The 14,102-nt window shown below is 44.1% G+C and overlaps 1 protein-coding gene across 2 annotated transcripts in view; it reads left to right on the forward strand.

Moving 5' to 3' along the window:
* The window catches only part of sdk2a (sidekick cell adhesion molecule 2a), a 91,854-nt gene that overhangs the window by 39,500 nt on the left and 38,252 nt on the right, over positions 1-14,102 (forward strand). For both annotated transcript variants that reach the window (XM_086175504.1, XM_086175505.1), the window contains exon 2: positions 13,186-13,345. In XM_086175504.1, the coding sequence (XP_086031630.1) occupies positions 13,186-13,345 (160 nt within the window). The remainder of the gene's footprint in view (positions 1-13,185; positions 13,346-14,102) is intronic.

Consider the following 14,102-nt stretch of genomic DNA (forward strand, 5'->3'; position numbering starts at 1 on the left):
CATTCGTCCATTCATTCTGTTCAGAAATTCTCTCATGGACTCTCATGTGTTTTAAACTCACGCAATGAATTCCCTACTTCTTCCGGGAGGTCTTGCACACACGTGTTTTCGTCGTCGCGTAACGTAACGGTCAAGCCGCTCTGGGTGATGTCGATCATTTCACTCTTCCATGTAGCTCCAGTAGCAAAAAAGGAGCATCTTTGTGTTTTTTTCGCTTCGTATTGGTTAAAAATAATGTTGACATCTGTCTAGTCCCATGCTAATTTCCCCATTCAATGGATCACCTTAGTTATCGTTGCAGAAGTTGCAAGGAACCTTCTCGCCTTGACGCGGAAGCGCTCACTACTGCAACACGTCCGCCTGAAATAATTCATTTCAAAGTAAAAAGAAAGTTTGCAAAAAAAAAAAAAAAAAGGCAAGTGATGCTGTACAAGACCTTTGTTTACTTTCAGCTAATCTTCTGTCATCATCCCTTACTGGAATAATTAAAAATTCACAATGATCCGTGTCGCATTTATTTAAAATGACAATGTGAGAAAAGACACACACACAAAAAAAAAAAAAAACAGGATGCGTTTTGCTGCTTACTGTGATACTTCTGGGCCACCGGTAGCGCACGTTAAGATGCCGTGCCAAGTACACTGTCAGCACAGCGGCTAACGCTCACAGCCAAATGGCACTAAATAAGGGAAGTGCGAGAATGACGTGAAGCTCCAAGTGACGCCGCCGTGCCTCGACAGCCGCGTCCCGGCAAAGAAAGTGCATTGGGTTGCTATCTGTTTCCACCGGCGGACAGTGTGTTTAAGCCCCAGCTTTGATTCAGCGAGTAACCGAATTACAGGCGAATTTATTTATGGGGCTTGTGCCGATAGCTTTTTTTATATTGTCTGAGTTAATGTTGAGTGCATGGATTTTGAAATAACGCGGTGTGCTTACTTTGCTGATGACTGCGAGTCAAAGTCGAGCCCGAAACCCGCAACTTGGAGTCTATTCAACAGGTACTTGAGTTGTTACTTGAACTCAGCGGTGCCATTGAGCCGAACCCTTCCGGCAACAATAGCCGAGTTATTTGCGGCCGCGTTTTTAAAAGAAAACGACAAGTGACGCGAAAGAGCGAACGTTGCATGACGCCGCCAATGTTTCCACTTGTTTTTTTTTTTTTTTAAATTGCATTTGAGCTTTGCAGTCTCACACTGGCAAAGGGAAGAACAATGCTCACGGTGCTGTTGTTGCACGGCGGACGGTGAGCTGCGAGTAGGAGAGTGCTGCTTAAGAGCTGAAGGGAGAGGTACAGTACGTGCGCAGGGCACCTCTACTCCGTTGACCTCCATCTCTTCAAACTCCTGCATATTCTCCTGGAACACAAAGACTATTTTCAGGCAGTGAATCCACAGAGTGAGAAGCCGCTGCCCTGCAAGCCCCTAAAAGCCTTCATGACTTTTTAATTGGTGGCTTAGGGCTCTGCGTCCGGCGGTTGGAGAGTGGACCCCACTGCCAGAGCTCCGCTCCGTGGAGGGATCATCCCTCCCCAGCCCCCCTCTCGCCTGAATATCAAGCCTGTCAAAGCAGTCAGGCATACGGGCGGCGGATGGGTGGCATCTGAAGGTGGGAGAAGGAGGGCAGGAGAGAGACTTGGCATTGGAAAACATGCAGTTTGCAGCGGCAGACAGTAGCCGGGAGGGAATGTTTGCGAAGGGGAGTGGAATTTATGGGAAAGTGCTGAGAGACGGTATCGCGCTGCACCAAAATATCAATTTCTGAAGTGAGACAGAGTTTGTTCAGAGGACTTTTAAAAGAAAGGTGATGTGCACGCACTCACGTGCGCGCGTGTGTGTGTGTGTGTGTGCACGTTCAGTAGGGGCAACAGCATTTGGAAGTGATGGATTGTTACAGCATACCAAATAGAGAGGGAAAGGTGGGTGGTGGATTTTATTGGAGAGCTGGAAAGGTTTTGTGATGAATAATAGTCATGAGTGAATTGGTCATTGTCAGAGTCCTCCAGAGCCTATTGAATCAGCAAGGCTGGGATTTTACAATGAGCTTCAGCCATGAAGATCAGCCTGTTGGATCGTAATAGATGGAAAGTGAGTTGATGGAGGCAGGAGGTACAATAGATGAGGCTAGCTCTCACTGCTGGAGCGGCATTTGTCTGTGGGGAAATCTGCCTCCGGAGAGACCTGTGTTCCTCCCACACACTGTGCAGAGATCAGAGAGCAGTATGGATGCATTTGATGATCCCGCGCACACACACACACTCACACACATGCACACAGGTGCGCGCGCATAAGATGAGACTCTGAGCAAAGTAAACATGCCACACGGGTAGCATGCTGGCTAATGATGCCCTGTTGACCCATCACTAATGATTTCCTTCATCTCAACCAGGAACATGATGAGCTTTTGATCCGGCTGTCATTAGGAGGCCGCGGAGCACGAGAACATCTCTTTAATCTGCTGAAGAATTCAAATATACATTCATTGACTTCCTCGGTATCACACATATTTATACGCTTGTATCTACATGCTTGTTAATCGACATCGACACCTATGAATAATTCCACGCGCAGATACCTACGGCCCACTTGTACATTTTTTTTATTTTTTTTTTATTTTGGGCCGTGCATTTTTAATAAGGCGCGCAAACAAACGTGCAGCGTCCGTGTCACACGCAAATACTCACACATCCATTCAAGAAAGCATGAAAAGCCCCTGAATCCAGGGTTGAGATTAAATATGCCATTAACTCGCAGTGGCAAAAGAGCAGTAATAAATAAAACAGATGATTTATTAAAATCCAGAGTTGTAATCCACTGCATTATATGTGTATTAAAGCACATTACTTAGCAAGGCATGGTGAGTGTTAAAGTGCTTCCAATAAAATTCTTAAGTGCCTACAGGCACTTCAAAGCAGCAGCACTATCTCCTCAGTGTCTCACTAATGGGAGTGATGTAAATATGTTCATTTGTGGATCTTCCCTCCAATTTAACACTGCGCATATTGTGGATGAAGATTATCCAGGGATTATGATGCTCGGTAGGAAAAAAAAAAAAAAAAAAAAAAAAAAAAAAGCACCATTTGATGTGTGTTTGTGCATGGCTTATAGATGTAGTAATATGGAATTAGGTTCCATCACGGGCAGAAAATTCAAATGTGGGGGGAAAAAAAAAAAAAAAAAAAAATGTCACTCCATCCTCTCCATCTGGCTCTCTGTCACATTGTCATTTGCTGATATTCATTTCCAAGAGTGGAAATTTAACAGACGTTTATGATGCAAATCACAGGCCATAACTCGGTGTGGCGTGGAGGGCTGCATTAAGCCTTCAAATCACTCATGCTGTTGCTTTGGCGCCGGGAAACATTACGCCGTATTTTCTCGATTGTCCGCGCATATTTCAGCGCAACAATCGATGCCTTCGCTTTGTAGGTCCGCCGAGGCGTTAGAAGTTCACAGAGAATAACCAACAACTGTGGGTTTTTTTCTTTTTTTTTTTTTACATTTGTGTGCTAAGAGAAGCGGTGGGGGACATTTCAATAACACGGCAGAGAAAGTCAGTGAATACATTAACCCGACGGAAGACATTGTTCCTATTTAAATTTATGTAATGTCTAACGATAACCTCCGGGATACACCTGACATTGTGTGAAGACTAAAATTGCTGCGGTTGTAATTTCTTTTAATACATATAAAGAGCTCGTGCATATGTATAAGACCACGTCCAAAAATAGCGATAACCTTGGTTTTAACAAAACTTTGCCGGCGCCGTGCTTCGCGTACGCTTGTTCTGACAAGTTGCAATGCCGAGTGCAACGCTTGAATAACACGGAGTATTTGTGTGTGTGTGTTTTTTTTTTTTTCCTTCCTTCAGCAAGGTTCTTAATCTTTGCTCTCAACTCAATGGAGGAAAACAACTCTGCCAACATCACTGGTGCAACACTGACAGCAACGTTAGCCCGAGTGCAGGCTTAAGATAATTAGAAAAACATCATTAGCCTCGTGTATTAGATGGCATTGTTGGCACGGGGCTCCGAGCTGCTGCCTGCGCCAGTGTTACGATAACAATTGACCAAGGAGTATGATTTTCTTGTAAGCCAGCTTGCAATTTTTATTTATTTATTTATTTATTTATTTATTTATTTATTTATTTATTTATTTTATTTATTTATTTATTTATTTATTTATTTATTTATTTATTTTTAATTTAATTGTATTTTATTTTATTTTATTTCATTTTATTCTATTTTATTTTATTTTATTATTCTCCCAAAAATAAAATAAAAAAAAAAAAAAATCTTCCAAGGGGGGGAATTGTGACAGATTAAACACTTATCGTGAGGAGACAGACGTTTTAAAGGGAGATGGATGGGATCAATCGAAAGGCAGATTTTTATGTGAGTGTGTATGTTTTATAACAAAGAATCCAATTTTAAAGAAACGGGTCTTCCATTCCGATAACCCGGGCGCAATAAACTAACCTAAAAGTGAAAGAATAATATCCATCCGCAAAAGTTTTGTTCGATCAATCAGAATTGTTTATTGTTTTCCGACGCTTCCACGTACGTGTACGTTCGTAGTAATCACATCGAATTCTGTTATGCAACATCTTAACAAGGTGTTTCTCGCGCTAAACCGCCCCAAAGGATTATGCAGAAAGAACACAATTACTACATCTAACCATCTTCCTTTCCTTCCTACTTTTATTTTTTTTTTTTCGCTTTGTTTGAATTCACTTGCCTCTCACTCAGCACTAGTTAGTGATAATTGAGATGGGCTTTGCCGTGTGAAGTCATGTAAGACCCAACCAAAAGCTGCCATTAGCATAATGTCAAGGCGTACAGATCTTTGTCTGCCTGCTGGCACAAAGCTGGCTGGCTGTCTTCGCACAACGCGGCCGAGTTGTTTTCCTCCTGTCTTTCTTCCTACCTGGGGGCCTTTTAATTCACAGCGGAAAAAAAAAAAAAAGGGGGGGGGGGGGAGCCGTGTTTCTCGTGTCCGTTTGGACGTCTCGGAAGGTTGAACTCGAGGTCGCGCGGAATATTGGGATGGATCCGCGCGAAGGTCGGAAGGAGTGGGACCGTGATGAGAAAACATATCGGTCGGATCTCCGTTAGACGTTCTCGATGCGGTTCGATGCCGTCGAACTTTGTCGAAAGACAAAAAAAAAAAAAAAAAAAACACGGCGGGTTGTTTATATATCATTAAATCTGTGTAACTGTACGTTGCGAGAGCAAAATACCCGAGCGGTTAGCGCATCTGCATCAAAGAGCGTGTTCGTCTTTTGTGAAAGGAAAATAAGCGGTTCACACCTGCACCAAGAAGGAGGGAAGACAGACAGGCGGGCGGGCGGCGGGCGGGCGTGTAAATGTAATGAAGAGAGATAATAATTCTTGTCTTTGTCAGCTGCTTTCTGCTATTAGCATTTACTGCCAGATCCTGCCACTCACTGCTCTGCGCTCATGCACTCTGCCACACTGATAAGAATCACAATCACCAGCTATTCCACACACATATATTACAATGGCAGGCGCCCTGATACCTCGCACCGAGCAAAACACTATTAGCATGCCGGTGGTATCTCAGCCATTCAGAGATTCAAAGGGATTGGCAGGGGGAGAAAAGCATGGGTAGAACATGGCGGTTTTTAAGTCCATACATTCTGTCTGATAATATTCCGGTGTCTGTATCTGGAAGACACAGTCGCAAACACGAGATAATGAGCATATTCAGACAATAACGCGCGGGCACGCCCGCACAGACATATGGCGTGAGGGATAATGGAGAGGAAGAAGGCGACAGGTTTTTCTCCACGTCAAAGAAGACGACTTTTTTTTTTTTTTTTTTTCTTCCCGAAAAAAAAAAAAAAAAAGTTTAACTCCGCGGATGCTGAGGATTCGGATTTTATGCGGCGCGTCGAGCAATTAAATCGCAACCTCTCTGAGAGCTACATCTTCAGCGGGGTCCCAAGATGGACATGCAGCGCAGCACTGCAGGTGCATTTGATCATCTCCATCCCAATGCGTGTGAAATAATGTTTCCCCTACCATACCATCTACTAATTAGGATCTAATTATCCAGGCTAGTGTAAACAATCACGGCAGATGGCGTAGCGCGCGGTATTAACTCTAATGACCCGGGGCCCTGCGGAATTAACATTTCGGCGCGTTTGTTTATTTTCCTCCATTAGCCTTTGTCCTACTTTCTAAATTCACCGAGGCCTATTTTCAACCTTCTCATGGCTTGAAAAGGAAAAAAAAAAAGAAAAAAAAAAAAAAAGCATCCAGCCTTCTATTCCCGATGCCAGCTTTTTTTTTAATTTATCTGATATTTCCTCTGCTTACTGTCGTTTATCTCGTTCCTCTTGCTCCTTCTTGTTGTTTTTATTTTTTATTTTTTTCCGAACAATGTCAATTAGCTCTCGCGGAGATCAAGTGAAAATTTGTAGCTATATCCTCCCCTTCCCTCCCCTCCCCTCCCCTTCGGCGTCTCACTCGTCTCCAGTGAAATACAGAGAAGAAAAAAAGTCAGAGAGATGTGATCTGCTGCTGCAAAAAAAAAAAAAAAAAAAAAAAACCTTATTGCTGCCTCCAAATTGCAGAAACCATCTGTCACAATGGGGGGAAAAAAAAAAAAAAAAAAAAAAAAAACATGATGTCAGTCAGACACACGCGAAAGCCTGGCGAAGTATTTTGCATCGGTCGCGCAAATAAGAAATCTTGCAAGCTCCCTTTTCTTTTCTTCCCCCCCCCAAAACAATGTTTTATATTTATATAAGTATCGCCATAGCACTCGGCGAACATTTCTGTCTTGATCTGTTTTGAATCGAGATACTCGACACAAATCTCGCCGCCACAAAATCCCTGATCCGTCTATCTTTTTTTTTTTTTTTTTTCGGTGGTGATTAAAGACTTATTTTTCTTATATCTCGCTACGCTAGCAACAGTTGCACAGCCATTTTTTTTTTTTTTTTTCCCCACTGAAAGACCATCTGAGCTTACTGGAGACTGGATCCTGCAGAGGGCATGTAATGGTGGCTGCTGGTGTGTGAGGTCTCATTAACTGACAATATGCTTCGCGCCCGTGCTGCTCCTCCTTGTTCCGTGTTCACTGCCAGGAGCCGGACTTACTAATTATACTCCTGGATATTACAGACACATCCCTCGGTACTTTGCACAATATACCGCCTCTGACATCAGAATAAGCATTGAGGAAACCGGATGAGACGAGAGAGTGTGTGTGTGTGTGTGAATGAAGGCGATGACAACTGATAAGAGGGCACAGACGGAGAGGACGCCAACAACTGTACTGGGAGGGATCAAGGACACGGAGAAGAGAAAATAAAAGACCGCCACATCACGGAGAGGAAGCTGTTATTGTGACAAAGGAAGGAGAAAAAGAAACTTCAGACGGGAAGATGAAAAAGAAAAGAGGAGGCAATCAGAAAGAAAAAGATGGTTTGAGACAGGTGGAGCATAGCAGAGAGGTAAAGTAAGACGCTCAGAGGAGCGTTGAGGAAAACGTGGAAGGATTCCAAGCAGAGTGCGCACGTGCGTGTGTGTGTTTTTGACGCGTAACCGTGAATTTGTCAGTTCTGTCCGCTGGAATGTGTTTCGGATAATTCAATCGGGTGCCCGTTGACCGGCCCCGCGCTCCGTCTTCACTCCTAATTAAATCTCCATTTGTTGGCTGGATGCTGCTGCTTCTAATTGTGTTGCTGTTGCATCAGACCGGCACACCTAAATATACATATGCACCCCAAACCACACACACACACACACACACACACACGCAGGAGCATCCAATTCCAGACGCAGCACTTCCCATTTCTACGAAAGGCATCAGTTTCACGTCAATTAACCCCGGCGAGCCTCCAGACTCGGAGCCGACGTGCGCGCGGCGCTTCATCCGGAGACGCCTGAGATCTTGTGTTCGCGCGGAAAGCGTCGGCGTGAACGTCAGAGAGGGGGGGGAAAAAAAATAAAAAATCTCCGACAGCTTTACAAGAAAATCCGTATTCCGTGTCTGGAGACGTCGAGCGTTCGGAGCTTTTTAAAAAGCATGTCGTTTCGACCATGAAGTCTGTATCGCCACAACGCGGGTAATAATGTAGCCCTACTGAACGGTAGGGAGAGTGATTTAAGGGCTATAAATACGGGGGATGGAGGGGAACGGCGAGGTGGTCTGGGTAGACATCAAGCTTTTGATGGACTGGCACTCATATATCGCATGCAGATGCTGATCCATGGGCCATTCCTTTAAATGAGTGGAGGGGAAGATGGAGGCTTTCCATCTTGGAGGCCTGGCCTGCTTATTTGGCTTCTGCTGTAATGGGTCACTTCACCTTGCTGCTTGGTGTTGGAGGACGCCCCCCTTTCTCTCTTAATTTCTCCTCCTCCCTCTCGCCGTTCCTCGCCCCGCTCCCACCCTGCTTTTACCATTAAACCACGCGTTATTATTCTTTTCTCCCCCCCCCCGTCTGTTTTTCGCCCTCCCTGCTTCCTCTTCCTGTTTGTTGTCTTTCCTGATCCCTTTCTTCATGTTTGACTGATTTCAGGCTCACCTAAGTGATGGAGTGTAAATCAATGGGTGGATGTTGTCACGGTGTCAGGAGCCGGTGACAGAGTGACTGATCATCCCGACCTTCAGGACTGCTTTCATGAGACGGGGGGGGGATGATCGTGTGTGTTTTCCGTGTGTGTTTGTTAAAAGCTCTTCTCGTGTCCGGACAATAACACCCGGTCCCGACATCATCTTCCCGTCCCGTAGAGCGACGAGCGCTCGCGTTTATCCTCTTCATTTCCATACGGCGAGTCTCATCATCGCCGTCTCCGGAAACCTTTCGACCCTCGCCTTCTCAGCGGCCAATCGCAGCGGCCAAGGTCAACGGCGTGACTGTTGCGTGACCCCCATCGAAATGACCAGCCGTGACCCTCGAAATGACTCCTTTAAATGTCCTCGGACGACTTGACGCGCCGCACAAACTCATTTTGGTCCGGGGGCCACAGACGGCCTAATTTGATGTCAAGGGGGGTCGGACCGGTAAAATCATTACCTAGAAGTAACTCTGAGTCCAAATCTTTCCTTTGTTTTAGTGTAAAGGAGGTAAACAGGTAAATTATAAAAAAATCTTTATATGTATTGAACTGTTCCTCTAAAAAATACATGATAAATTAATATTAAAAATTGATGAAATTACATCCCTAAAAATATTGTTGAGTTAAAAGAGAAAATCTTGTCACTGTGGGAAAATTTGCCGCTAGAATTTATTAGAAAACCGATGAGTAGCATGTATGAGAGGAGGTATAATGTTTACAAGGCTATTCCGGTTATTGAATCAATCTTTTAATTTTGCCCATTTTCTTTTTACTATTGTTTTTGTGTTTTTTTATAGAAATAAGAAAAGAAAAGATCGTTTTAACCATGTCTCTAGACGTTTCTACATCAAAAAATAATTTTGTTTTTGAAATTTTGAGGCAAAAAATACATTGCAATGTTACGTTTTCATTTTGTCCTTGCCAGTTTTTTTATGTTACCCACTGTACACTGTTTTCTTTTTGCTATCATTTTTTTTATTTTTTTTATAGAAATAAGAAAAGAAAAGATCATTTTAACAATGTCCCAATACGTTTCTTCATCAAAAAGTAATTTTGTTTTTGAAATTTTGAAGCAAAAATTACATCGCAATGTTACTTTTTCATTTTGTCCTTGCCCGTTTTTCATGTTACCCACTGCACAAACCCCCCGATGCATGTGAGAAACAACGCGCTGGCCGCGCAAACACAAAGATTTGATTTAAAAGCAGGGGGCCGGAAAATATTGTTCCGAAGGCCGCGAGTCTGAGATCCCTGGGCTGGGTGGATCCGTCGTGCATGTATTTGCACGCGTGTTAGCGGGTTAGCGAGTTTGCCGTTTCATATTTACATCGCCGGCTCGGCTTTATCGCTCCGTCTCGGCGACGCGACCGGCGTCGAGCGCCGGCGCCGCGCTCACACATTGGGCCCCAAACAGGTGCCCGAGGGATCAAGAGGGCAGCGGGAGCTGCTGTGAAGCAGGGCGAGGGGGAGGCCAGGAGCAAAATAAGAAAGAGGCAGGCTACAAGACAATGTGAACACCGTCTGTCTGATTGCACGCCAGCATGGAGCAATGGGGGAACACAATGGGCGCGCGTATATAAGGCTGCCCGGGCACTGTAGTCTTTGTCTGCCAGCCATTAAAATTCTGTGTCTGCAGCAGGGGACCTGGCTGGAGCCGGGCCACCATTCAACCTTAACTGTCACGGAATAAGGTATCCCCCCCCCCCCCCCCCCTCCCCCACCCTTTTTTTTTAATCAGTCGTGAATCGGCCTCGCCGTCGGGGGGGAATGTTCTGTACAGCAGTAACAGGAGAAAAAAAAAAAAAACCCTCCCGGTCCTACTACGTCTTGTTCAGTCCTCTCAAGATCTATTTAACTGCTTCAGTTGGCTTTTATCAATGCCTCTGTGCTGCAGGAATTCCTGGTTCCTGGACTGCCCTCTATCTCTCCATTTGGCTTTTGGAGCCTGCAGCAGGCATCATGCACCTGCCAAAGCCACCACTGGCCCTTCATTCATCACTGGAATGGAGGAAGTGACAGTTCATTCCTTTCTGTCCTTTTCCACTCCTGTCTCTTCCACAAAAAATGCCAGCTTTATCATGACATAGTGCCGCTCCAGTCAGATGTCCGCATTCCGCGGGTCGGAAAATCCCGGCTCCCCTTTATAGATATCCAAAAAGCGGAGCATGAAGGAGTTCTTGTTGTCATAGCGATACTTATTGATATAACTTCAAGATAATGTCAGCTACCATGATAAGAAATGAAATATACAGTGTCATTTTTTTTTTTTTTGCTCTGTCTATTAAAATTTAAATGAAAGTGGGCACACAAGCTTGATTGTTTACATGGACATTTACACACCTACTGCGATTGTTCTCAGCGCCTGAAAAGAAAAAAAAACAGGGACAAATTATCGCTGTCTGGCAAAGCGTTAACACACGCATGGCGTTTGAATAAAAAAAAAAAAAAAATCAGCAGCCACGATCGGTTTGCAGCCCACAATTCCGCATATGCAGCTTTTTTTCTTCTTTCTTTTTTCCTCACCTCGATAATCGGTTTGCCGGTTCGGGTTTGTTCGTCCGGCTCGTCGGCTTGTTCGCCGAGCCGCATCGCCAAGTGCCCGCATTCACCAAAATCCACTGCACCAGCTGGAAGTGGCCGGGTGTGGTGTGTGTGTTTCAAGTGCAAATGCATCCACCGGTGGATGGAATTACAACAAACCCCTGCAGCGGCCACCGCCGCCGCCGCCGCCGCCGGCCAAAGTAACGATTGCTCCTCCATTTTGGCTCAGACGGAGATCATTGTGGAGCACCTGTTGGATCGGCGGTGATTGTTTTGAAGACATCTGAGCAAGGATGACAAAAATAATGGATTAGCCGTGTTGTGAAGTAGCGCCCGACAGGAAAGTGTTGGGATTGGTTGGAGAGGAAAAAAGGGATGAGGCAGCTGGTGTTTGTTTGGCTTGTTAAAGGAACGGTGTGTGTGTGTGTGTGTGTGTTTGCGAGTCGGAAGGGCTACCGTTTTTCAAACTTTTTGGAGGGAAGGAGTTTTTTTCCGGGCGCACCCTTTCTATCTGTGTTTGTGTATACGCGTGATGTGATTTCGTGACCGCCGGTGCGAGACGCAGGGGTTCTCGCAGTCATTCTTTTATTTACACTTCCGAGGCGGTTCAATTTTCTGTATCCCCGCTCTCGCTCGGCCCGGCTGCCCTCGCGTTCACCCAGTTCCACCACATCGTCCCCGGCGTTTACCGCCATAAATCTCGGATGTGAACTTGTGTACGGGTGAGGAAGGAGGGGAGAGGGTGCGGTAATCGGCCGCGAGAATGATTCAGCCGGCGCGGCGGATCTAAAACCATGCGCGCTCCGGGGCCTCGCCGGCTTACCGCGACTATTAATACAGACTTCAATTAGCCCGCCGCAAACACCGGCGCATTCGGCTCAGTGTCACCGTGGCCGGCGAGGCAGACAGATCAATAAGTCCGATCATGCCTTTTCATCTGGCGGAATAAAAGTGCTTTGTCTCCCCGAGCTCGACTACGGACTCCGCGCGTCACCTTAGAGCCTTTTTCTTTATTTTCTTTTTTTTTTTTTTTTTTACGGGCTGTGCCTGCGTGTAATCTGGCTGCATTAAGGAAACGATAAAGATAAATAAGGGAATGCACGGACCGTAATTCATCCTGTCAGAGAGAAAAGGTTTGAGGCTGGGAAACGCTCCCCTTCCTCCGACACGCCTGAATTTTTCTTTTGTTTAATCCCTTGCTTTTTTTTTTTTTTTAACACAAAATCTTCCGTCTCTCCCCCTCTCTCTCTATAAATATATGAATATATATACACAATGTTACTCCAAGTCATTCACACTTGTGTGAAATCAAACTGTTCACTTAGGAAGCAACACTGATTTATTTGGACTTGTTTTAAGGACGTTACATCAGCCTGTCGTGTGTTTTTCCACTTTCATTTTGTGCGAGACTCCAAATCCAGACGTCCACGGGTTCATACATTGGATTTCCATTCATCTTTTCTGTGTGATTTTTGTTGTCTGCACATTCAACTATGTAGAGGACAAAGTATCTAATAGGAATATTTCATTCATTTAAATCTGGGATGTGTTATATAAGTGTTCCCCATTTTTTTTTTTTTTTTTGAGCACTGTATAAAAATATATATGTGTAAGTCCTTCTTCGTCTTCCCGTCCCCTCTTACTGATCTAGAGGTATGGAAGTGTTAATTTACACTTCTTCTGCTGCACAAATTGCTCTTCTACCTCTTCGCCAGAACATTTCAATTTGAAATAAAAGAGTAAGCCGCTTTCACAGTAACAACTTATTCCATCCCGTTTTTTTCTCTTTTTTTTTTTTTCTTTTTTGGCAGGCTTTTCTGCTGACCTTCAAGGTCCCAATCAGTGCAGAAGAAAAATGGAAATAGCTTATTCCAAGACCTCATTTCCCGTGAATTGCCGGGATTGTGTTGTGTGCCTGCTCCGAGGGGTTACCGACTCGCCACCTTTTTACCAACTCCCCTCACACTGTTCTCACTTTTTCTCTTTTTTATTTATCTCCCTCCCTCCCTCCCTTCCTGACCCATATTTTTTTTTTCTCCGTTCTCGCCCGACAGATGACGTTCCGCCTTATTTTAAGATGGAGCCTCCTCAGACCCAGGTTCATCTGGAGGGGAACCGCCTGGTCCTCACCTGCATGGCCGAGGGCAGCTGGCCGCTCGAATTCAAATGGATCTACAACGGCTCGGAGCTGACGCGGTTCTCCTTGGAGTACAGGTAAAGGGAGTCACCTTGCCTTCCCCAGATCACTGCGTCTGTGTTTTTTGAACATTTCCTCCAACAGCTACAAGTGCCTCATTATCGGGATGCTGTGCCTGCCCCCCCACGATTAGCTAAATGTTCATTTTTATCCATTCATCACTTTTTTTTTTTCCTTTTGACATGTTAATTCAAAGCCTATTGGACTGATTCGCCAGTTGTTTAAGGGGTTAAGATAAGATAAGATAAGATAAGATAAGATAAGATAAGATAAGATAAGATAAGATAAGATGAGATGAGATGAGATGAGATGAGATGAGATATGATATGATATGATATGATATAAGATAAGATAAGATAAGATAAGATTAAATGAGACTAAATAAGATAAGATATGATAAGCTAATATAAGATAACATTAGATAAGATAAGGTAAGGTGACATAAGATAAGATAAGATAAGATAAGATAAGATAAGATAAGATAAGATAAGATAAGATTAAATGAGACTAAATAAGTTAAGATATGATAAGATTAGATAAGATGACATTAAATAAGATAAGATAAGATAAGATAAGATAAGATAAGATAAGATAAGATAAGATGAGATGACCTAAGATAAGACAAGACAAGACAAGATAAGATAAGATAAGATAAGATAAGATAAGATAAGATAAGGTATACTTATTGATTCCTATAGGGGAAATTCTTTTGTCACAGCAGTGTAACATTTATAGTGTCAATATGAATATAAATATAAATAGAGAGACAATTAG

This window comes from Fistularia commersonii, chromosome 28 (genome assembly GCF_037954325.1).
Source record: "Fistularia commersonii isolate RoL2024-O1a breed Wild chromosome 28, RoL_Fcom_v1.0, whole genome shotgun sequence".
NCBI lineage: Eukaryota > Metazoa > Chordata > Actinopteri > Syngnathiformes > Fistulariidae > Fistularia > Fistularia commersonii.